Raw genomic sequence first — 23,955 nt, forward strand, 5'->3', positions numbered from 1 at the left:
AAAAATACAGTATATCCCAGTAATTATTTGGTTTGCAGTGACATCTAGGGATCGGTTATGGCGCAGACGTAAATGTATTATTTCACTGACTTCTGTAAGGTAAATACTAGTAGAATGAAAAATCGAAACACAACAGATTTTACTCTTCTATTATTTCAGATTGCCTCACTGAATACGTCTCCATTAACATGGCGCAAATTATGGATATACCGTTATACGAATACGATTATATACAAAACAAATGTGTCTGTTCATTAGACAGATCGATGACATTTCTAATTTTTAGTTTTCAAAGAAAAAAAAACATTTATAAAAAAAAGTTATCCCAGCAAGATAAGTACCGGTAATCTGTTTTCATAATAAACACGGAATAAATCAATAGGTATATTGTTTCCTCACGGATGTATATCCCCGCGACACACTCAGCAGTTCATGTGCCGCATTACAGAGCTGCTGTCTGTAGCTGGATCATAAGCTACTGTAAGTATTCTGCTCTCATCAGTCTGTTTTAAAACAATGACAGCTCGTAGTTAACATTTAAGCCCTGTCAACGTGTTTGCCTTTCATACGCATTATACAGTTTATTTCTTCAGATGCACAGCACAAATCATTCCGAGGTCACAGTGGGTCTCTTGCTGAAACACATTTCAAAATGTTTAGTAAATAATGCCTTGCCAGATCCATATATATACTACTATTATTAATGTGTTAATTAATGTTCCTTTTAGGTCGTATAGTGAAGCTAATTGTTAAGCTAAGCTAAGTGAATATCCATGTCTATAATTTTATGATTTAATGTAGTCAATATGATTTCATCCCATGTAGGCAGCATGGCGAAACCCCGCGGGTTCGAGTTCTGGAGGAGCACTCTGAAGGGCGCGCGCTTCGTGGTCGCGCCTATGGTGGACCAGAGCGAGCTGGCGTGGAGGCTGCTGAGCCGCAGACATGGCGCAGAGCTCTGCTACACGCCCATGCTACACGCTCAGGTGTTCCTCAGAGATGCCAACTACCGCCGCGAGAACCTATACAATGAAGTCAGCCTGGAGGACCGACCCCTCATCACACAGGTGTCTGTTTGGCGTCAGTAAACACAAGAACACACCATAGTCCATGAGGTTACAGAGAGGATTGTGCGAGTTATTGACTGGAGTATTTTTGTGTCGGTGTCTCCATACAGTTCTGTGCCAATGATCCTGAGGTGTTTATCCAGGCAGCTTTACTTGCCCAGGATTACTGTGATGCTATTGATCTCAATCTGGGTTGCCCCCAGATGATTGCCAAAAGAGGTAACGATTAATATCTGTTGTATGCAAGATATGCACTACCGTTGTTTTGTTTTAAAGCCAGAACGCATTAAATTGATCAAATGTGACAGTAAATACATTTATATGTTGCCAAAGATTTAGTTACACTTTATTTTAAGCTGCCATACTGCCATTGTTACAGTGTAATTATATATTTAAGTACTGAGTAATGTTAAGCAACTACATGTACTTACTATAGGGTTAGGGTAGGATGAGGATTTGGTTGAGGTTTAGTTGCATGTTATTATGCATAATTTACTGATATTACTATGGTAAATACAAGTAACATGTAACAAGGACACTGTAAAATAAAGTGTTACCAAAGATTTCTATGTCAAATAAAGCTTTAGATTCATCAAAGAATCCTGAAAAAATGCATCACAGTTTTCATAAAAATATTAAGCAGCAACTGTTTTCAACATTGATAATAATAAATGTTTCTTGAGCATCAAATCATCATATTAGAATTATTTCTGAATGATCATGTGATACTGAAGACTGGAGTAATGATGCTGAAAATTCACCTTTGATATCACATTAATAAATTACAGTTTAAAATGTATTCAAATTAAAAAAAAAATATTATTGCTACTATATTTAAATTTCACAATATTACTGCTTTTACTGTATTGCTGCTGATACTTTAATATTTGTCCCCTAAGGGATTGTTTTGTGCAATACATATGAAGCTCCAAAACAAGATAAACGCATCAATAACAATAACACAGTCATGTCCTTCATACTAGAGTAGAGATCAACCATTTTGTAGCCAAAGGAACAAAATAATTCTTATAAGCAGTTGTATCTAGATCTTGTGGTGTGGAAACGTTAATCAGATGGGAGTAGTTTGAATTCTGGATAGAGCGCAGGAGAAGGGTCCAGACTCATTTTTCTTGCTTGGTTGTGCTTAAAGGGATAGTTCACCCAAAAATGAAAATTATCCCATTTATTTACTGACCCTCAAGCCATCCTGGGTGTATATTACTGTTCTTTCAGCCAAACACAATCAGAACTGTATTAAAAAATATCCTGGCTCTTTTAAGCTTTATAATAGCAGTGAATTAGCCTGGATGCCAGCCGAACTTAGCCCCGCCCACAACATTTGAGGTCGGGAAGTTCGGTCTGAACTTGATCCGTTGAGAAGCAAGTATGCCCGAACCAGAGCTGTTCGGACCAATCACATTGTCAGGGCGGGCTTTATACGATGATGGATAGATTATCAACAGTAACGTAATCATCAACGTCACCAAAGAGCGCTTGGGTTGAATTACTTTACAACAAAGAATGGCTTCCACTGGAGAATTTAGATGTGTAGATTCAGCCATCGCGTCCGTTATTGAAGATATAATCAGCGCTTTCATTTTAAAAGAGGAACAGAGAACCACGATCTTTTGTCGATCCAATTGAGTGCAGAGGAATTTTCTTTCCTGGTTCGGTTAAAACGCCCCATAATCACAGCCCAATGGAAAAGGATCAGACTCACATTCTGACTAGAATCTGAGTATGACAACATCAGGCTAGCAGTGAATGGTACCTTAGCTTTTGAAGCCCAAAAAAGCGCATCCATCCAGCATAAAATCATCCATATCCGGCTCCAGGGGGTTAATAAATTGTGTTGTCCTTTAAGGAATTTAGTTTTAGAATATTTGTTTTAAATATTTGTTGGTACATATTCTCAGGTAAAAATGTAAAGTTTATACCTTCTGAAGCAAAGTAAAAATATCCATATTTATAACATTATAAACTATAATCACTGGCTTCCAGTAACGATCGTATGCGAGTTGAGTTCTGGTGGAAGAGTGACTTCTGACCCGACGCATATTAAATAATATTTTTAATATAACTCTGATTGTGTTTGTCTGAAAGAAGAAAGTGAAATACACCTAGGATGGCTTGAGGGGGAGTGAATTATGGGATAATTTTTAGATGAAATAACCCTTTTAGAGACTTCTCTCAAAAGCATTAAAACATTTTTACTATCCCAAACCTTTGAATGGTAGTGTTTCAATTTCAAAATTTGTCCCTGTATGGAATCATTTAATGTTTTTGAATCTCTCGTAGGGCATTATGGTGTGTTTCTTCAAGATGAATGGGACCTTCTTGAGAAAATGAGTAAGTGATCTCATTTTAAAAGCTCAGTGCAAATGTGAATCATGCAGAGAACATGTATCTTATTCGGGTGCTGTTTTTTACAGTTAAATTGGCTGATGAAAAACTCTCCGTGCCCATTACTTGCAAAATCCGGGTCTTCCCAGAGATCGAGAAAACAGTGAAGTATGCAAAAATGCTGGAAAAGGCTGGATGCCAGGTAAAGTGTTCTGTGTAGAAGATACTCTATCTAAAGTGATGTTTAAAAGGGGTAGTGAATATGGAGAAAACGGGGATTACGTGCCCTTGTCAGGAGCCCACTGGGGGATGGGGATCTCTTCTTTGGGTCTCTCTAACCTGGAATTGATCAGTCAACATTTGTGTTACCAGATGCAACCACTTAGTTACCAAAAACCTCAATGTAATGTGATTCATATATTCTTGAACTAACTGATGGTTTGGTATCTGCTTTTTTGACAGCTCCTCACAGTTCATGGGAGAACCAAAGATCAAAAAGGGGCTTTGACCGGCATTGCAAGCTGGAAGCATATCAAAGCTATACGGTAAGAGATACAACCCTTGCTGCTGGTGCTGACTATTAGTGTTTTGTCCTGGTGATTAACTTTTGTTGTACTTGTGAAGGGAGGCTGTAAACATTCCTGTTTTCGCCAACGGAAACATCCAGCATCTGAGTGATGTTCAGCGCTGCATGGATGAGACTGGAGTACAAGGTGTCATGAGTGCAGGTAACGCTCTCCTCATACAAAGAGTAGATTCATAAACATACTTGTACAGAAAGACTGATACTTTGATCTTTCATATTGCAGCAGTAATATAAAAATGAACACATTACATTCACAGAAGGGAATCTCCACAATCCTGCCCTGTTTGAAGGCCGAAGTCCACCTGTGTGGGAGATGGCTGAGGAGTACCTGGATGTTGTGGAGAAACACCCACCCTGCAGTCTGTCTTACGTCCGTGCCCACATCTTCAAACTTTGGCACCACACGTATGTTCCTTCACATTTGACCCCAATATTGTGTTGTGGCTTGAGGTTTTCATCTCTTAAAATGGAGAGAGCCACCATTCAAATGTCGGGGGTCAGTACGTTTTTTCTTTTGAAAAAATAATGCTTTAAGCAGGGATGCATTAAAATGATCAAGAGTGACCTTAAAAACATGTAAAGTTACAAATGTTGCTGTTCTTTTTAACTTTTTATTCATCAAATATCCTGGAAAAAAGTAACAGTTTCAGAAAAATATGAAGCAGCACAACTGTTTTCAACATTGAACATTCATAATAATCAGAAATGTTTCTTGAACAGAAAATCATCATATTCAAGTGATTTCTGAAGGATCATGTGACTGAAGACTGGAGTAATGATACTGAAAATTCAGCTTCACAGAAACAAATGAGTTATTAGGAGTCCCAAGCACTGAAGGTGCTGGAAGCCTACTGATTTTTTTCTACGTATTATTTTTTTCTGCCATAAAAGTGTATGGGCACATATAGAAATAAATTATAAAAATGAAAAGGGCCTTCAGATAAAAAATGTTTTGAGCTGCAAATAATATCTTCACATTTACTTCTGATTTTCCTGTGACATCCTATGGCATGCAATTCATCTGAATTTAAATGTTTAATGTGAGTCCACTCATACATATTATGATCAAAGATTCAAGATGGACTTTACTCTAAAAAGATACATTTCAACTTATTGGCTAATCATCCACATGGGCCATTAGTGTTTGGATCCCAATGATTGATGCTTGTGGCAAAAAAATTCAATTTTAATATTTTTTCGACGATGCCACTTTTTTTTTTACTACATTTTTGATCAAATAAATGCAGGCTTGGCGAACATAAGAGTTCTTTCAAAAACATTTAAAAAATCTAACTGACCCCAAACTGGTGGTCACTTCTGTAATAAGTATGTATTTGTTTTTCAACAGCTTACAGATACATCAAGACCTCAGGGAGGAGTTAGCCAAAGCCAAGAACGTAGCTGGTATTGTGGAGATCAACAGACAGCTGAAACAACGTTGCCAGGTAAAGGAACATTGCTGATTACAACCTTTATTCCAAGAATAAATATTAGGCTTATGATAGATTTTGAGAGTTTAATTCTCTGGGTTTTTATTCTTAAGGAGGAGATGGCTAAAGATGAATCAGAATGGAATCAGACTGGACTTCCCTTCCCTCACTGGATCTGTCAACCCTACGTCAGACCACCGTGAGGATGTGTTTTCTGCTCTTGTGTGACACCATTACAATCATAGTATTTCTGTGTTCTCAGCAAAGCAGTATAATATTAATCATAACTGTCACTGAATGACCCAAGGTTTAAGGAGGTTCATTTCTGTCCATGATGGACATAAACTAGTTTGAATACAGCGGTGTATACCCTGGAACTTGTATGTGAGAATGGTGTATATGTTGCAGGCCCAAGGATCCAAACACTGAAAACGGGCAGAAAGCACTGGAAATGAAAGCTGTGTGTGTGAAGAGGACACTGGAGGACAGTGACGGGACCAACGACTCGCTCTCCAAGAACAAGCAGAAGAAGAAAGCCCGTAACCCCTACAAGAACTTCTGTCCAGAGCTGAAACGTAAGACCAAATCTTTTCCCAAGCCTGTAGACCTCACTGATGGCACAGTGCACATTATCATAACTAACTGAAGTCTTTTATGCTCATCAAGGCTGTATTTGTTCGATTAAATGTACATAAAAACAGTAATATTGTCATGTCAAAGCTGAACTTTCAGCATTACTCCAGTCTTCAGTGTCACGATCATTCAGAAATCACATGATGATTTGCTGCTCAAGAAACATTTCCGATTGATACATAGACGATACATTTATTTCAGGATTTTTTGATGAATTCAAAGTTAAAAAGAACAGCGTTTAGTCTATAAATGTCTTCACTGTCACGTTTGATGAATTTAATGCATCTTTGCTGAAGCAATTTCTTTCAAAAATAAAAACATCACTGATTTTTTTTTTATTGATTAAGGTAAAATAACATGCCTTTGCTTCCTTGTGTTCTGCAGCAAAATACATTAAGTGTGAGCAATGTGGCAACCCTAAAGTAAGTCTTTTGATTATCTTTTTAACTGTTGTTTTAAGTTTAATGTACTCATTTTCAAAGTGTTTACAGAACCATTTCATTTAATTTTTATTGTACTCCTTCAACAGGGGAATAAATGTGTCTTCAACTTGTGCCGTGGCTGCTGCAAGAGGAAGGCTTTCAAGGAAGTGGCTGATTGTCCTGGTTAGTACATCAACCACCTGTTTCACTGTGCATCAACCAACTACTGATCACATTGCACACTATGAAATTAAGTTAGCATCAGTTTTCATATTTTCATTGATTTAATACTGTTGAGAATGGGGTATTTGGTTTTAATTTGCCAAAATATATAATAGTGTAAATATTGAGTCTACTGTTTAAAATTCATTTTATGAGAAAGTTACATTAACTATGTATGTTTAAAATGAGAACACTATTGTTGTGGACAGTCTGCTGCTTGTATCTGTATCTAGTAATATCCTTCCACTTCTACAAGACTAACTATTTCCTCTGTGTCCAATATTGGGTTTCAGGCCATGGATTGAGATTCAAAACCAAAGCTTTGAGACAGTGTAACTCCGATACAGGTGGTGGGCTGACAAATGGGAAACTCAACAGTCAGACAGATTCCAGTGCTCTCCATGATCCACTGTAGGCTGTGCCCTGACCTAAAGGAGGCTTATGTCCTGGATATCTGAAAACTCATTGAAATGATTGACCACTTACCATTGGGAAGCTGCTGCACTGAATTAGAAGCTCTAGACTGCAGTTGTGGCCAAACCTGGTTTTCATTTATTTATATGTGATTTGGATCATTTTTGTAGATGAATCCAAAGTAACTGAACATGCAAAGAAACAGACAGAAAAAAGTTCAAGGTACATCTGCTGTTGTATCCTCAGTGCTGCTGTTACTTGTGCGAATCATTCTCTTCAATGGTGCACCACTTTCTGGACTGCTGCTGGGTGAATAGATCCATATTCTTAATATTTTGAGACTGCTTATTAGAATAGTGTTTTGATAATCACTTAGAGATTTGATAATGATAGGAACATGGTATATGAAGCAGCCACTCTAAACGCACAATCCTGCTCGGCCAAGAAAGAAGATCTGGCCTTTTATCTCGGGACATTCTGTGGAAATACACTGATGTACATCTTCACGCAGACATAATCTGAAATTTGCATTTTTATTTGTCTTCCGAAATGAAAGATTCAGCAGATTTGTATGTTACAACAACAATGAAGCAACTTTTAATGTTTTATTTTTTTAAATGTTTTTTTTTTGGGAGCATGTATATAAATTCACGTTTACTCCGAGATCTCCAACTACTTTCCTCTGATACCGTGATCATGTATGATCACACATATTGACATTCATTTTAGAGGTGAGGACAGTTACACTACAAATGATCTGATTTAATGCCTTACCCTATTTGCCATCATTGTGTTGACTTTTTTTTTCTGTTAGCATTTCAAAGAAGTATGCAGTTCTAATACAACTTTGGTTCAACAATGACTTTTTTATTATTATTATAGCCAAACATAATGCTTATTTTTCCACACAATACTTTAAAGCATCAAGACTCAACTCAGTGCCTTATCCTAAAGAATGTGGGTCAGTTACTCAGACATCCTTGAATGAATCCTCCTATACTGTCCATAAATGAAAATGTGTGTACAGAGCTGTGGTTATTCGTGTGGATTGTTTTTTTGTTTTGCTCATCAGTTTCTTAGACTTACAGTAATGGGTTGGGAATTTTGCTCAAATAAATTTCAAAGTTCTGAATGAAAAAAAATGTAGTTGCCCTTCTCCCTTTCTAATAATGACCAAAAAACTGCATGTTTCTAAACGTTTTCTGTGTAGTTTATTCAAGGCCATAAAAGTAAGTAAAATCTATCTTTGTTTTACGTCACTGACCAGCTCATGATGATTCACTGGAGTAACAATCGGAACACAATACAACAGAGAAATAACTAAATGTTATTAAACAGAGATGAGGCTGAAATCGCTATAAAGAGTGATAAAGTTGGTGTAATTGCCTTTTCATCTGCAACACCACTACCTAAATCTCACCAGAGACGGATGGAGAAAGAGCCTTTACAGGTTGAATCATCTTTTTGAATGTATGTTTATTTTAAAAGCATGTTTTGTGATGAGGTTTCTCAATGTGTAATCAAGGTTTGTCACAAGATACAGAGGAAAGTGCATCCTTTACAAAGAACAACAGGCCAGTACAGCTTAAGTGCCGTATTTCTCTTTTTATCTATTTTTCCTTTTCATTTGAGCAACAGGGTGTGCTTGTCTTTAATACAGACAACAGATATCTTCTTCCCAACTTAAATAAAGTCTTTAGATTGTGATTTTTCTCTCTTCAGCAGGGAAATAATTGATTTCTAAACAGGGGCCTAAGATGCGGCAGTGGCCCCGTGTACTTTACTTTCCTTGGAGAGGGATCTGGTCGAGTCTTCACATGTTGGTGCTCATTCGTGTTTGGCTGTTGGCAGGTGTGAGCTCCCCTTGGCTGCCTTCTCTTGGAGGGGACTGTGAAAGGAATCAGAGGAATCAGTGTGAAGCATCATGTAGAGCGAGAAAAACAGAGACTGAGAAGGAAACGCATGCTGATGTTCATGAAGAATGACAGGGTGACCGAGAGGGATGAAGACTACGGGTGTAACTGAAAGATTTGAATGTTTATGTGTCTCCGATTCTTTTAGCTCCTTTTCTGGGAACAGAACCTTAAGAAAGCTGAAGAGAGCTCACAGTTATTCTGGTCATTGGAACGTAAAGGAACTTGCATCTAGTTGAACAGTTGAGTGCTAGACAGGTAATAGAGCAATGAGAGGCTAGTGGGCTGGTTTAAAGGAATATTCCAGGTTCAATACAAGTTAAAGATCAATTGACAGCATTTGTGAAGATGATAAAATACTTTAAAAAATGAGGTGAAATTTGAGGTCATGGTGAATCACTTACAATGGTAAAGGGGGCCAATTTTTAACAGCGGAAATGTTAAGCTTTTTCTCAACTAAAACTTGTGTTGTTTGCAGAGTAAAGTTGTTCTCTTAAATTTTTACATTTGTTTTAGGGTTTAACCCTCTGGTGCTCTTCACGCGTCGGTCAAAAATTACAGATCTTTTTATCTATTTCAATGAAATTAATGTACTATATTTTAGTTCGATAATGTTTTTTATTTCATATTTTGTATTTTTAGGAGATTTTATGGTACTAAATTATATTTAAGCTGTATTTATAATCCATTTATTCACTCTTTGAGCATAGACCTGAAAATTTAATTTCCAACTTAACCTGTCGTAAATCTTGAATGCTTTAGAGCACAGACTTTAGTTTGATCTCTTTTTAAAGAGGTGAAGTGAAAAGTTTTTAAATTAGCAAAAATACTATTTTCAAAAACATGTTTCACTCTAAAACGGTGAGAAAATCAAAGCCATAAATCTGAACAAGTTGTGTTAAAAATTTGAGCCTGATGTCACAAAAAATTAGCTTTCAGTAAGATTTTGTTTGGTCACAGTACCAAAAGTTACCAATAGATGAAATTCGTATCCCATTCATTCTCCAATGCGGTAATTTTTGACTCCGGTGAGCACCATGTGACTATTTTTTTCAGGACCATTTAACCTGTTCAAATCATGTCCATGCTTTTTGTGTTCACATAGCATGCGCCAAAAAAAGGTTTCATACCAATCCGATGAAGAAAAAAAAAAGAATTTTCCATGAAAAATGCACCAGCCATTATATTGTCTTTGCAGCAAAATTTGTGTACCTGTATTCACACACAACCATTCAAAAGTTTGGGGTCGGTACGAAAGAAGTCTCTTTTTCTCACCAAGGCATTTATTTGATTGAAAATAGAATAAAAACAGTAATATTGTAAAATATTATTACAATTTAAAATAACTTTTCTATTTGAATATATTTAAAAGTGTAATTTATTCCTGTGATGTCAAAGCTGAATTTTCAGCATCATTACTCCAGTCTTCAGTGTCACATGATCCTTCAGAAATCAGTCCAATATGATTATGTAGTGCGCAAGAAACATTTCTAATTATTATCAATGTTTAAACAGTTGTCCTGGTGAATATTTTTGTGAAAACGGTAATAAATTTTTTCAGGAATCTTTGAAGAATAGAAAGTGGTTTATTTAACTTTATTTAATGCCTTAACTCTCACTTTATTAATGTGATGTGTTTTTGCTGAAAAAAAAAGTATTACATTATATAAAACTTGTTTCTTTACTTACCCCAAAATTCTGAAAAGAAGTGTAATTTCACAAAGAGAAGTTAAAAATCATCTTAATGCATTGCATACCGTCTACTTCTTGTGGTCATACTTTTGAAACAGTAAGTATTTTAACGTTTATATGGACTGGGCCCATTCATTTCGGTTAGTTGTAAGAGCCTCACTATAACCCAGAACCTTTTTTATTTGTTTAAAGAAAAGGAGGGACAAAAGCACTGTTGAATTGAACCTGGAATATTCCTTTAACATTCGCTTACCACAACAAAGCTCACGCAGATCACTTACTGCCTTAGAAATATTGAGGAGCGCAAGTGCTCTGAGACACTCATGCTGAAAGGACGGGGAAGGAGATGGACAGGGGATGGTGAGGTGAAGAGCAGAGCAGAGCGAGGACACGTTACCCTGGGGACCCTGTTACCTTGACGTGTATCTGATTACGAAGCACAGCTGCCCGCAGGATCATGGCTTTCGCTCGTCTCTGGAACTCTTTGCCCATCTGTAGAGACTTCTCAAAAGTTGTGCTTCTCTGATCCACGTCCCTGGCATACAAGATCTACAAACAGGGAGACAACATTTTTTAATTCACAGGTGCAACTCATGTGTCAAATTTTATTGCATTTTAATGACCAAAGGCTGTTTCTATAAAGGCAAAGGGAACGTTGTTCCAGAAGAGGAAGTATCAGGGTGACAAATGAGAACGCAGCCCTGCCTTGCTGTGGGAGTCGATACGAGCATTGATCAGGCCCTCCAGGATCAGCTGGGTCAGTTCATCCTCCAGATCTGCCACTGTGGTATTAAAGGCCACAGCCATTTTGTTCATGTCTGCTGACACATAGGGGCTAAAGTACTGCCCATGGGAAATAAAAGACAATATTAATCAATAGGTCATGTAAGTGGAACTATGCTGATACTTTTCAAAGCAAATATCAGGATTCGTACAAATTTTCCAATTTAAAATTCCATACTTTTCCAGACCCAAACTTCCAAACCTCTCTGAAGATTTTTCAGACCATGTTTATCATTAATGATACAGGATTATATTTGGTATACAGAACAATCATCATCTGTATATATTTTCTCAATTTTCTTTTCATTGGTTTTCTCAGTGATGACATGTGCATACACGAAGTGGGAAAAAACACTATAACACTTTATAACCTGCACATATTCACCTGTGACGCATCACTTTGATACTGTTTTGATACACCAAACAATAAAGTACATTTTGAATTAAAATATAATTTGCTGGTTTGAGTGGCACACGTTAAGTGAAGTTTTAAGAGACTCGCTTTTTAGAATTCTTAATTTATATTTCAGAAAACTGAATAGGAGAAACAAATATTTTTCCATACTTTTCCAGACCTGGAAATTATTCAAATCAAATTACATACTTTTTAAAACGGAGTAGGAACCCTGAACATTCCATGTTAAACTTTAACTCACATTCTGCATTTCATATCAATATAACTATGCCAGGCTAGGATCAAAAACCGGGATGACCTGCAAACTTAAACATTTGAATTAATTTGAGTAATATTTTGAACATTGCAGTTGTAGTTTTTTTGTTGGGTTTTTACCTATATAAAGATACACAAACAGTTTTGTAAACTATACACAAATATTTTATGTTTCCACTGTCTGTCATTGTTTTTCTGCTATTATTGAAATAATAACCTGAAAAAATCTGGTTCTGGAATTCTGGAAAGTAAGGTTTTTTCAATAACTATTTATTTCATATATAGAAACAAAAACACCCAAATGACACAAAAAGATAAAATGTAGGGCAAAACAATACAAAAAAAGTTTCAACATGACAACAGCTTGATCTGATTTTAATGTCTGTTGCTCTTTGATACAAGATATCAAAGAGCAACAAACATTAAAATCAGATTAAGCAGTTGTCAAGTTCAGCATCTAAATCAAATGCATTGACCGAAACCTCATATCTATTTACGTACCTGTATGAGGGCTCTGTTCCTGATTTGTGTGTACAGTGTTCTTACATGAGGGGCCAGATACATGTCTAGGAGGAGATTATCCTATAAAACAGTGATACAACACTTATGAATCACAATATCCCAACTAAAATGACATAAAAAAAATATATATAAATCTTGCAATTGCACACTGTCAAACTTACCTTCATTTCATCCAGCATTTTCAGACAAGATGCATACTTTGACTCGTAAAATTTGAAGATAATATCACGGACCTGGGGTTCCAACTCTAAAAATAATTTAAAGGAGCTAGAAAATAAAAGGAGAATAAAATGAAACAAGTTAGGATTATCCACATGTAACCAGTAACACTCTAACTCTCATTAAGGCACCTAGCATGAACATGCAAAGCAAAAATTTTACCTGCTTGAGATGACATTTCGTTGCAGTTCCTGTCGGTCAAATGTAGCCAGGGCACAAAGCCCCCCGTACACCGCTACATTACTGGGGGAAAGCAGCTAAAGAGCAAATAGAGCATCTCATTACTAATTGTAATAAGAAACGAATCAATTCAATTGGTAATATTACTAGAAATATCTGCTGTAGCATTAGAACAGGGTTGAGAATGACACAAACCTCAGGGAAGTCGCAGTGGTCAAAGGAGGCTTGCAGGAAGCACTTGGCAGCCGGTTTATACTTTCTTGAGGCAAGTTCTGCTAATCCTAATGTGACAAGAGAGAGATGATGATGATGATGATGATGATATCAAATCAGATGCTCAAAAAGGTTTTTTTAACACGACAAATCATAGGAATTGACTACCAATTGAAAATGCGACTAATAGAAACTACTGATATGCATAGATACATAAAATATTAATTTTAAAAACATACAAAATTTATCATTTAGAATGGGTCAAATGAAAAATACACTTGATATACTTCAAATACAAATAATGTACTTGCCTGCAGCACATTTTAGTTTGGTTAGAACAGATTGGTTTTGACTATCTCTCTCTCCTCGTTGCTAGATTGCAGAGACAAACAAAAATGAACATTTAAGAGTCATTTTCTATTGTTATTGCACAGGTCAGTAAAGCAGAAGATGGAAGATTGCTCCTACCTCTGCTATCTCTGGAGTGGATTCAGCCTTGCTGACGTAGCTAAGTACATGGGACCAGTTTTGGAGGTAAACGCTAACCTATAAAATAAGTTGTTTGGATGAGTTGTTAGAGATTGCCTGGATTTTCAAGATATAAGCACCAAAAAGATTCACAACTGTGAAATAGAAACTTCTGCTATATAGAGGCAAAATTTTGAGATTTTATGCATTAAAGCATTAAGCAAAAATAAAGAAAAATGTAATACCCTTTCATAAATGTGTATCCAGAGCATAAAATTAACACTCGACAAATCAGAGTAAAAATCAACGCTGGTGAGTATATTAAATGTCAATCGTTAATTAACCGGTATCATTTTTATGATTCCTAACAAAGCAATGTTGTGACTGTGAGAACATTAACGTGAACTAACGTGAATAATGCTCATGACAGTTGAAAGGACAGCACTGCATCGTCACTATAGTGTAAGCCTTGCCAATTTAAATATTCAAGCGCACGACAACATGAAGGGGAGCACAATTTGTTACTCTCACCGGTGTGGAAAGTTTTCTTTGCACAAACATGCGCAAATAATTAATTGAGCTTTGACGTCTTCTTGTGCTTGAATGGACAAATTCACACAAAATTCTGTTAAAAAAAACGCCAGTCTCCTTGAGCATCCTAGCAAACAGTCAGTTATGGCTTGAGTAAATGTAAACAGTAGAAAAAGACAACACATGTTTGACAGTATCAGTGTATTGGATCAGTGCATTAGCTCTTAAAGTGACAGCAGCCTAATATTCCTTATGCTGTCTGTGTTTTTAATGTCCTTTCTACAAAAGCACTTTTTGTAAATGATATGATCACAGATCATAACCTACAGACTTTCTAAACTCGATTGGAGATAGACAACATATGTCAGGCCCCACTAATGGTCATAAATCATACTTAAAGCTGCTGTAGGTAAATTTAGTAAAACAATATTCTTTACATATTTTTTAAAACTGTCATTATGTCCTGACAGTAGAATATGAGACAGATAATCTGGCTCCTCCCAGTGGTCCTTTTGCCATTTGCAGAAATACACCGCTCCCGGTCAGAAACAACCAATCAGAGCCAGGAGGAATGTCTGAGCAGTGTCAATCACGCTCGTGTACACGCTGATCACACCCCTCTTTTGCACAGCGCGCACCGTCGTTCAAACTCAAGATTGCCGGTGTGCTGCAGCTGTGCTAATGGCGGAGAAACAACCTAAACCGCCAATATCTCGGTGCTCGAGTGGCACCTGCTCATAAAACAAAGAGGTAAAAGGAAAAAGGCCAATGACGATAAACAAGCGAAAAAGAAAGAATTAGATAGAGCCCATTGACTCGGTGTCAAAACTCTGACACCGCATAATATGTAGATAAAATGTCACGCACTGTGCTAAGCAACAATTGAAACCTGCTAATTCACTGGCTTGTCATGTTGCTGGAATAATGTAGCAAACCTTATCTAGCATTACATATCGCTAGAATAATAACTTACATACTGTAACGTTAGTTACTGTTATATTAACGTTATCTTACTAGCTATTTATAACTTATAGAAAGAGTGCAACGTTATAAAGTTACATGTATTGCAAAATACATAATGATTTGAGGACCAAGTTTGTAGTCAAAGTATGGAAAGGCCATAGTCAATGTAAAGCATATTGTTGATGTTTCGTCCCTATTAGTGAATGTGTCATAACTGTTTATAATCCGCCGTCATCGGTGGTCCTGCTTACTAGCCTTTGTGTTCACGGCAGGCTCCGCTGTGGGGGAGGAGCTGTGGAGGGAGGGCTGTAGCGCAGCAGAGAGCCTGCAAGTTGTGCTTGTTCAAATGTTCAGGCTAAGTCAACATTTTCTTAAAACTCCCTACTGCAGCTTTAAGATCTAATACTGTAACATTGAATCGATGTTTATGGCGTTGAAATTCTGATTTCATCTCAGATCATTATCTAGTCTCATGTATACTCCATTTAGCCAAGAAAATAATCGTCCTGATCAGTTTCTACTCCTTAGCATACCAGCAGCTGAACGAAAAGAAAACTAGAGGCATTTCGCATTTTGTGGATGAAAGTGTTATTACATACAGAGAAGCCTTAAAAACTGCTAGATCTGCTTACGTTTCGACTCTCTTAAAAGAGAAAAAAACAAAACCCTAGGTATTTATTTGATACAGTGGCTAAATTAAGGAGAAATAAAGCTTCAACTTCAGTTGTTTCCAAACAGCACAACAGTAATGACTTTATGAATTTATTTACTTGCAAGATTGATGCTATTGCTAGAGAAAATTATAACCAAGCAACCGTTTACTACACTATCACATCAGACATTGTGCTAGAAACCCCCTGAGGAACAGTTTCGGTCATTCTTTGCTATAGGAAAGAGATACTTCCAGAATTCATAGATCCTCTAATTAATATTATTAATTTATCACTGTCATGAGGATATGTACTTGATCCTAGAGAATTAGTTAATTACAGGCCGATCTCGAATCTAACATTTCTGTCAAAAATACTGGAAAAGGAAGTATCCTCACAACTATGTTACTCTTTAGACAGAAATAGTATCTACAAGGATTTCCAGTCAGGATTTAGACTATCATAGTACTGAGACTGCTCTTATCTGAATGTGGATTTATCTCTCTATTAGCGTTACTGGATCTTAGTTCTGCTTTTGATACTATCAACCACAAGATTCAAGATTCGAAAAATTACATTGACATTAGTGGAAATGCATTGGCATTGTTCAAATCATACTAATCTGAACATTACCAATTTGTATCAGTAAATGAATAGGTATCATATTGATCACAAGTTCAGTATAGAGTAACGCATGACTCAGTACTAGGACCGTTGCTTTTTTTTTTTTACCTGTACATGCTACCCATGGGAGATATCATTAGGAAGCATGCCATTCGTTTTCACTTACACTGATGATACTTAGCTCTATTTATTTGTGCCCTGACAAAACATACCAATTCACAAAATTAACGGAATGCATAGTTGATATAAAAAATTGGAGGACTAGTAATTTCCTACTTAATTCTGATAAGAGAGTGATTTCAATTATTGGACCAAAAACCTCTGCACGGAATAACCTACAATACTGTCTAACACTTGATGGCTGCTCTGTCAAGTCTTCATTGTCAGTTAGGAATCTTGGTGTGCTCTTTGACACCAATCTTTCATTCAAACATTTCTAGTATCTGTAAAACATCTAAACTACGACATATGCTCTCAATTACAAATGCAGAAAAGTTAGTTCATGCATTCATGACCTAAATGCTAGATTACTATAATTCTCTACTGGGTGGTTGACTTGCACGCTCAATAAACAAACTCCAGCTGGTCCACAAATGCAGAAGCTAGAATTCTTACTAGAACCAGAAGTATGACCATATTAACCCTGTCAACACTGCATTGACTCCCTATTAAACATTAAAATACATTAAAATCTTGGTAATTACTTACAAAGCACTAAATGGTTTAGCTCCCCAGTACTTGAGCGAGCTCTTAACGCATTATAGTCCTTCACGTCTATTGTGATCTCAAAATTCTGTCCAGTTGATAATACATAGAATATCAAAATCGACTGCTGGCAATAGATCCTTCTCCTATTTAGCACCAAAACTCTGCAACAGTCTTCCTAGCCTTGTTCAGGAAGCAGACACACTCTGTCAGTTTAAATCTAGACTAGTAAAAACCCATTTCTTTAACCTGGCATACACACAACACATTATCAATTTCTATCATTCAAATCAGTTAAATGATCGTTAGGCTGCATAAATTAGGTCAACCAGAACCGGGAACACTTCCTATAACACCCGATGTATTTGTTACACCGTAAGAAGAATGGCATCTATGCTAATATTAGTCTGTCTGTCTCTTCCTTATCCTGAGGTTACCGTAATCAGCCGGATCCGGTCCATCTCCAGACCAGATGATGGACCTGCATCTAGACACGACCACAACGCAGCCCTGAATGTCAGCAGAGACCGTGTCTACTAGACAATCCCCTGTGAAGGACCTGTTGACACGACAGCCATCAGCACAGATCCTCGGCAAAGACCACAAGAAACCAGACAGGTCCTCTGCACAGACCCTATGGCCAGCTTCGTCTCCATACTGGCGTGATGAATCCGATCTTCAAGCAAAAAGGAACTGGATGAATATTTGAATGCTACCGATCCCGATCTGAATTCTGACTTGTGAATCTTGTGAACAGCCTGTATCACAATCACACTGTTTGTGCATTAGCCAGAGGAAAACTGGGAAAACCCAGACAGAAGTTTCTTCCTAGGTTTTTTTTTCTCCATTCTGTTACCTGATGGAGTTTGGGTTCCTTGCCACTGTCGCCTCTGGGTTGCTTAGTTGGGGACACTTAATATTCAACAATATTATTGATCTGACTGACTCTGTTATATGAGAACTGAGATGGACGATGACTGCTTTATAGATGAAATGAACTAATTGAATAATTGATGATCTTTACAACAGAACTGAATCAACACTGAACTGACTTCAGCTGAATAACAGCCAAATCTGCTTTGAAACAATGTACAATTTAATTGTATAAAGCTTTACAAAGGTGACTTGACTTAAAAGACGAGGCAAAAAAATCCCTAACTGCTCTTGACTGAATAACTTTTGTAACTTTAAGGATTAATCTATATTAAATGTATAGTGACTACTATGCAGTGTTATTATTTTGCTCAATTTCTATACTACTGTTAGACCTACCAGAAAAACCTGAAAAGCACTGTTAATTTCATTTGTAACTTTGTTCTTCTGTATTTATTTGCGCTATTGCTTGTAATTTGATTATTTGTTATGCTTTTTACTGACTGTTTACTTGTCTTTAATAATTTTTTTAATTTATATTAGTTAGGCAAGTAGTTTTAGCTGTGGTATCCAAATTGGAATATAATATTGTGAATTTTCACTGTTATCTAAAATGTTGGTGTCATTACTGCCTGTTTTTGCAAACAGTTTCATGGTCGGTAAAAAATATGTATAAGTCACCAACCACTGGCAGGTGTGGCAAAAAGTTAGTTTTAGGCCCTGTGTGTATCATTAAACATACCAGTTGATGGTCAGGGAGGACAATAAGTCCATACCTTGATTACATTAAGACACATGTTGATGACATGCTTGGCGCTAGTGCAGTAGTCTCTGGCTCGGGAGTAGCATTTCAAGGCATTGCTGAGGTCACCACAGTCAAGATAGTGATCTCCAAGGTCATCATGACCCCTCCTGAACACAAGCAAGAGATATTCAGATGTAAAATAGCCACGGAACAGAATCACAGTCAATAGAGGCTTTCGCACCGGGGTAGTTCTAGGAACTAGCCACAAGGATGGTTCCCCGAGAACTAATGGCTCCCCTAGGAACGTTTTCCTGGTTGCATTCGCACCGCCACTAGGAACTCTGAAGTGACTTTTAATTTGACGGCGTTGAGAACGCCAGTACTCACATTCTCCGTGTTCATTAGTTTACGATCTGTCTAACAGTACTGTCTAATACATTATTAGATAAAAATGCTATAAATAGACAGTAATGAAAAAATAGTAGCTTTTGCCGTGCGGTTGATGTCCAGTGTTGCTAGCTGAGCAGAAATACATGATTATGTTTCGCTTGGTCCCCTCAAAGTTGCGTTGGATTTTCTCCTCCGCGTAAAGGTTAAGAGGTCCATCGATCAATGTTTTCCATGTGCGTAGAGTAGTTCCTGGAGTAAATATACAGGCTGTAATCTGTGTGTTTACACAGGCTTTTTAAAATGGCGGGTGCTGATGTTTCATGTCCGTTGGGCCAATCAGCGTACACTAACATCACAAATAGTTCCTATAGTGCTGGTTTAGACCCTTCTCTGAAGTAGGAGCTAAATTAGTTCCTCCAAAAGAGTTCCTAGAACTAAAATCATTCCTAGTTCCTGCGGTGCGAACATGCCAAAATTCGGGTGCTTCCGCCAATAGTTCTAGGAAGGTTCCTCTGGTGCGAAAGCCCCTAATACCAAAAAGAGAGAAACAATAAGTCTGGCCTTGCCTTATGCTTTCTTTGATGGAGTTTCCCTTGTAGTTCTTAAGGTCGGTATCCAGCTTCTCCAGTTTGAGTAGGGCTTTTTTCCTGGTGGATTCTGCCCAGGCTGTGTCGAGAGGAGGGGGTTCAACTGCTCCCTCCGGTACTGCATCAGGGACACCTTGGACGTCCCTGTGATTGACAAATATTTTAAGTACAAACTTAGTCAAAGCCATGCATCCTATGTTAGAAATGGAACTAGAATTGCCTGGTGGCTTCGGTGAGTTTGCGATGGATTTCTTCGTAGACATCAACATTAAAGGTTCTTTGGACAAAGGACAGGGCCATCTTTAGTGCTTCCACTCGTAGCTGGGGGCAGTGGTCTGCAATAAACTGCAGCCTCTCGATCCTCATCAGTCCACTGTAGCTGGAAGCATACTGCTCAAGATCCTGCACAGAAGAAAAAAAAGTCACAAAAAAGTAGGGATGCAAACTATATTGACACCATATATTACTGGATATCGAACAATAAAGTGATGCTCATTTCCACAATTTTTACATTTTAATTCAGTGAGCATTAGGTAAGTAGTAAAGCAGTATTGTGACTGTTGAAACTAAAACTACTAAAGTTAAACTATTAAAAACTGCCTCTGTGAACTGAAAAATCTGAGATAAAAAAAATATTAGATGAAAAGCTTAAAAAAACAATAAAATAAATAAAAATAAATTAAAGCTAAATAGAAAAATTTTAAATAATTAAAAACAATATATATATATATATATATATATATATGTATATATTAAATAATACTAAGATAACACTGAGGTGAAGTAAATGTTTAATAAAAGTAATAATGTAATGTCAACTGTAATCTTAAGCAAATCTCAAATTGAAAATAGTTTGTATTTTAAATTATAATGCTGTGATACCTAAATCCTGAAGTGTGTTTTATTTTTAATACAAAATATTATAGAATTTCTATATCAGTGCATTTCTACCAAAAGACCAAATGAAGATCAAAGATCAAAACACCAAAAGAACTTAGATTCTGAAGGATATTTTGTTAAAAATAATTTAAAAATAAGGATAATGCTTTAGAAAAGCCAACAACTTATGGAAGCAAATACACAATTGTATTGTGTACAATTGGACCATTAAACACTTCAAATGATCCTCAAATGATACATGAGTCCGTCAATCATAAAAACTCAACATACCAAAGTCGGGTTTTCCACAACATAGTTGGTGTCAGGCGCATTCTGCTGGTCTTCCTGAGGGTCAGCATCTATCTGCATGGGCTCTACAGACCCCTGGGAATACAGAAAGCATTACGTTTAACACACCGCACTGGATAAATGTTTTCAAGTGACATAAACAAAAAGTCCTATCGAGCATGTGAAATATATGAAGATCTGAGGAACATTTTACCCTTACCACCAAACGAATCTTGTGTGGAAACAAAAACATAATATCACAACAATGAGTGTTAGCTCCCAGGCTTTCAGATGGCTTCATCCTGTCTGCCTACATTGTGTGGTTACCTCCAGAGAATATGATGAGGAGCTCGAGCTGTACACACTGAATCGTGTGTGAAATTCCATGAACGGGTCAGAAACGCTTCTTTGACAGAAGTAGTTCAGCTCTTCCCATGAGGATGAGGCTGATCTGACTGGCAAATACAAGCTTTCCCTGATCCTGCCCTGAACCTGCTCTGCAGCATCTCTCCGTTCTGACTGTAAACTCTCCTGCAAGAAGGTGCATGCTTATAAAATCACACTGGGCCGGCAGCAGCCTCGAGACAAAAACAAGTCAAAGTTGTTGAAATTAATACAAAAATATAAACCAACCAAATGGGACAATGTTTGCACTCTAGAAGCGAGGGTGTAAAGTCATTAGATGAAAGAAGTGGCAACAACGATTACATTTGTAAAAACTGGCTTCATATACGCAACATTTTAATACTTGTTACCATATGCATGATTGTAACAAAAAAACTTTGAGGGGGAAACTTTCCCTCAAAATTCATATTTCTATTCAATTTCATTAGGGTTTCAATGACTGATTCTTCAAAATACCATTATTTTCCCATCTCGAATAAGCGGTTACATCATTCACCACATGCACTTTATTACACCCAACATTTTTAAGATTACATAATGAATAATTGGTCCTAATGAGACCTGATCTGTCATTTTTGATCAACTACATTATAATGCACTATTTTTTAATGACAGTCAAATACAGCTGAATGCGTCTAGTGTTTCTAAAATGATAATGTCACTCAAATTGTGAGCAGCTCCACAGTGTTTAACCATTTTGGTTGGAATATTCAATGTTCTATATTCATCCCTGCAAGCAAATGATGGAGACTGGCTCAAAACCTAGTGTGCTACCTACCTAAACAGTATTTTACAGCACCATATGCAAATGTGGAACATCTGAACGATGACTTAAATACTTTCAAGGCAGCCAGCACACTATGTTTTGAGAGACAGCCTGAATTTCAAGCACACTGGCTAATTGATAACGTTACAACAGACTGCTTGCTAACGAGATAGCTAGCTAAATACACTTAGCCGGTTAAAGAAAGTTTCTACCCAAGTGTTACACAAACAACCACGAGAAAACCAACTGGACCGCTTCGGGTGTAAACCAAAACAGCTCTGTTGGTTGTATTCATTGTCGAAACTACATTGATCAAGGTCCTCGGGCGGATAGTCGCGCGCTGCCGCTAAACTTGAGAAGTGCCTGTCGCATCCTGAGGGCCGCTCTGACTTACGAGCTCATGCTAGACGAGCTAACAGCTTACAACGGCTGCGAGAGGTGAGATATTAACATTGTAAACATAGGTACTTCAACTTGGTATGCTTCTTCTACCCGCTCTAGTGGTGTGGAAGATGACGATAAAGCATTAAAGGCGCTGATTTACCTGAAAGTTAAAGACCTGCACGGGTAGTGGCATCTCCTCCTCCTCTGCAGAAACAGAGCACACAAACACATCCGGGGCATGAGAGTGCGCGTGGTCGACGTCTTGCAGCGCGGAGACGTCACTACATTGAGTCTTGATTTGAAATATTAATACAGGATAAAAACATATTTACACATTCTAACATGATTGGCTGGTTTATACAGCCCCAACAACATAGCCTCCAAAAGCAAACATAAAATATTTGTTTAAATAAAAAAATGTAAATAAATCGTTACTGTAAACTGTAGCCTATATTCAGTTGGTGAAAATGAATATATTAAATACAATTAGATAAAAATAGCCTAATAATGTTGTTAAATACAGTTTACATTATAAGTTGTCATATTTATTTTGTTTTATATTTGTAATGTGTTTTTGTAAAGTCATAATTTTGTTATAACACTGTTATGATCTCTTTGAGTTTGAATTTGCAATGGTTACTATTTACTATTTGTGATTCTTTTTTGGTGAATTCTACTAAACCCACATAATAATAGTAAGTTAAATTAACAATTAAAAAAACAAAATCATTCAAAAAAAATTTATTTTTGTATTTTTTAATTAATATATAAGAACCAGTGAGACATAAATTATATTTTGACCACTGAACTAGGAAATGTCCCCCGTTTCTTTTTCAGAAACTTGGTCACCTTAGTTTAAGCGTTGGTAATGCCTGGTTACCTAAGGGATACTGAACAATCAGCCGATCATTATCGAGTTTCTTATATTCCCCTAGAGGGGTTTATTTACATATAATGAGCGGTTGGCTGTACATTATCCCGCTTGTTACACAGTTTCTTATCAAATGAATAAAAGACCATGCCCAGAACCATCCCTTCAAAATGATGTGACACTCATACTGGTTTATTTTATGGCAAGAACTGATTATGTATGTGCCAGTGGTTTAATTTTTAGTCATTAGTTCAATAAAAACAAAAATGCCTAATGCTAATGTATACTAACAAAACATAAATGTTCGAATGGCACACATAGACACATCCTTATCTCGAAATTGAAATATTAATAATTTGGAGGTAAAATAACATTTCAAATAAATATTTGGACACTTACAAGTGTTAAAACAATTTGACATGTTAGCCCTGCACAAAAATCAGAAATGGCACATTTCATCATGTTTCAAACATCAACACATATAGAAAAATGTTTAGCAAAAAATATAAGGCACAAC

The 23,955-nt window shown here is 36.9% G+C and overlaps 3 protein-coding genes across 5 annotated transcripts in view; 2 read left to right on the forward strand and 1 right to left on the reverse strand.

The window, feature by feature from the left end:
• LOC143722032 (actin-related protein 2/3 complex subunit 1A) overlaps window positions 1-23,955 on the forward strand; it is a 147,311-nt gene that overhangs the window by 97,117 nt on the left and 26,239 nt on the right. The gene's annotated exons all lie outside the window — the stretch shown is intronic.
• dus1l (dihydrouridine synthase 1-like (S. cerevisiae)) lies at window positions 406-8,259 on the forward strand. Of its 2 annotated transcripts, none has more exons than XM_077213042.1 (14): window positions 406-480; window positions 826-1,067; window positions 1,178-1,286; window positions 3,366-3,416; window positions 3,500-3,612; window positions 3,873-3,955; window positions 4,035-4,138; window positions 4,254-4,401; window positions 5,345-5,441; window positions 5,540-5,625; window positions 5,835-6,001; window positions 6,444-6,481; window positions 6,589-6,664; window positions 6,997-8,259. In XM_077213042.1, the coding sequence occupies exons 2-14, from the start codon at window positions 831-833 to the stop codon at window positions 7,116-7,118; spliced, it is 1,431 nt and encodes a 476-aa protein (XP_077069157.1). In that variant the 5' UTR covers window positions 406-480; window positions 826-830; the 3' UTR covers window positions 7,119-8,259. The 2 variants fall into 2 exon arrangements, with proteins under 2 accessions (XP_077069157.1, XP_077069159.1); XM_077213044.1 differs by having other exon boundaries at window positions 412-480; window positions 5,543-5,625.
• Window positions 8,579-22,832, reverse strand: gps1 (G protein pathway suppressor 1). Of its 2 annotated transcripts, none has more exons than XM_077213041.1 (14): window positions 22,728-22,832; window positions 21,016-21,108; window positions 20,066-20,247; window positions 19,825-19,989; window positions 18,900-19,035; window positions 13,778-13,855; window positions 13,621-13,681; window positions 13,292-13,377; window positions 13,079-13,173; window positions 12,859-12,964; window positions 12,677-12,757; window positions 11,428-11,565; window positions 11,137-11,271; window positions 8,579-9,005 (listed from the first exon to the last, which is right to left on the reverse strand). In XM_077213041.1, the coding sequence occupies exons 1-14, from the start codon at window positions 22,758-22,760 to the stop codon at window positions 8,931-8,933; spliced, it is 1,464 nt and encodes a 487-aa protein (XP_077069156.1). In that variant the 5' UTR covers window positions 22,761-22,832; the 3' UTR covers window positions 8,579-8,930. The 2 variants fall into 2 exon arrangements, with proteins under 2 accessions (XP_077069156.1, XP_077069155.1); XM_077213040.1 differs by lacking the exon at window positions 22,728-22,832 and adding an exon at window positions 21,340-21,537.

This window comes from Siphateles boraxobius, unplaced genomic scaffold (assembly GCF_051911475.1).
Source record: "Siphateles boraxobius isolate OS27281-9 unplaced genomic scaffold, OSU_SipBor_1 66, whole genome shotgun sequence".
Classification (NCBI taxonomy): Eukaryota; Metazoa; Chordata; class Actinopteri; order Cypriniformes; family Leuciscidae; genus Siphateles; species Siphateles boraxobius.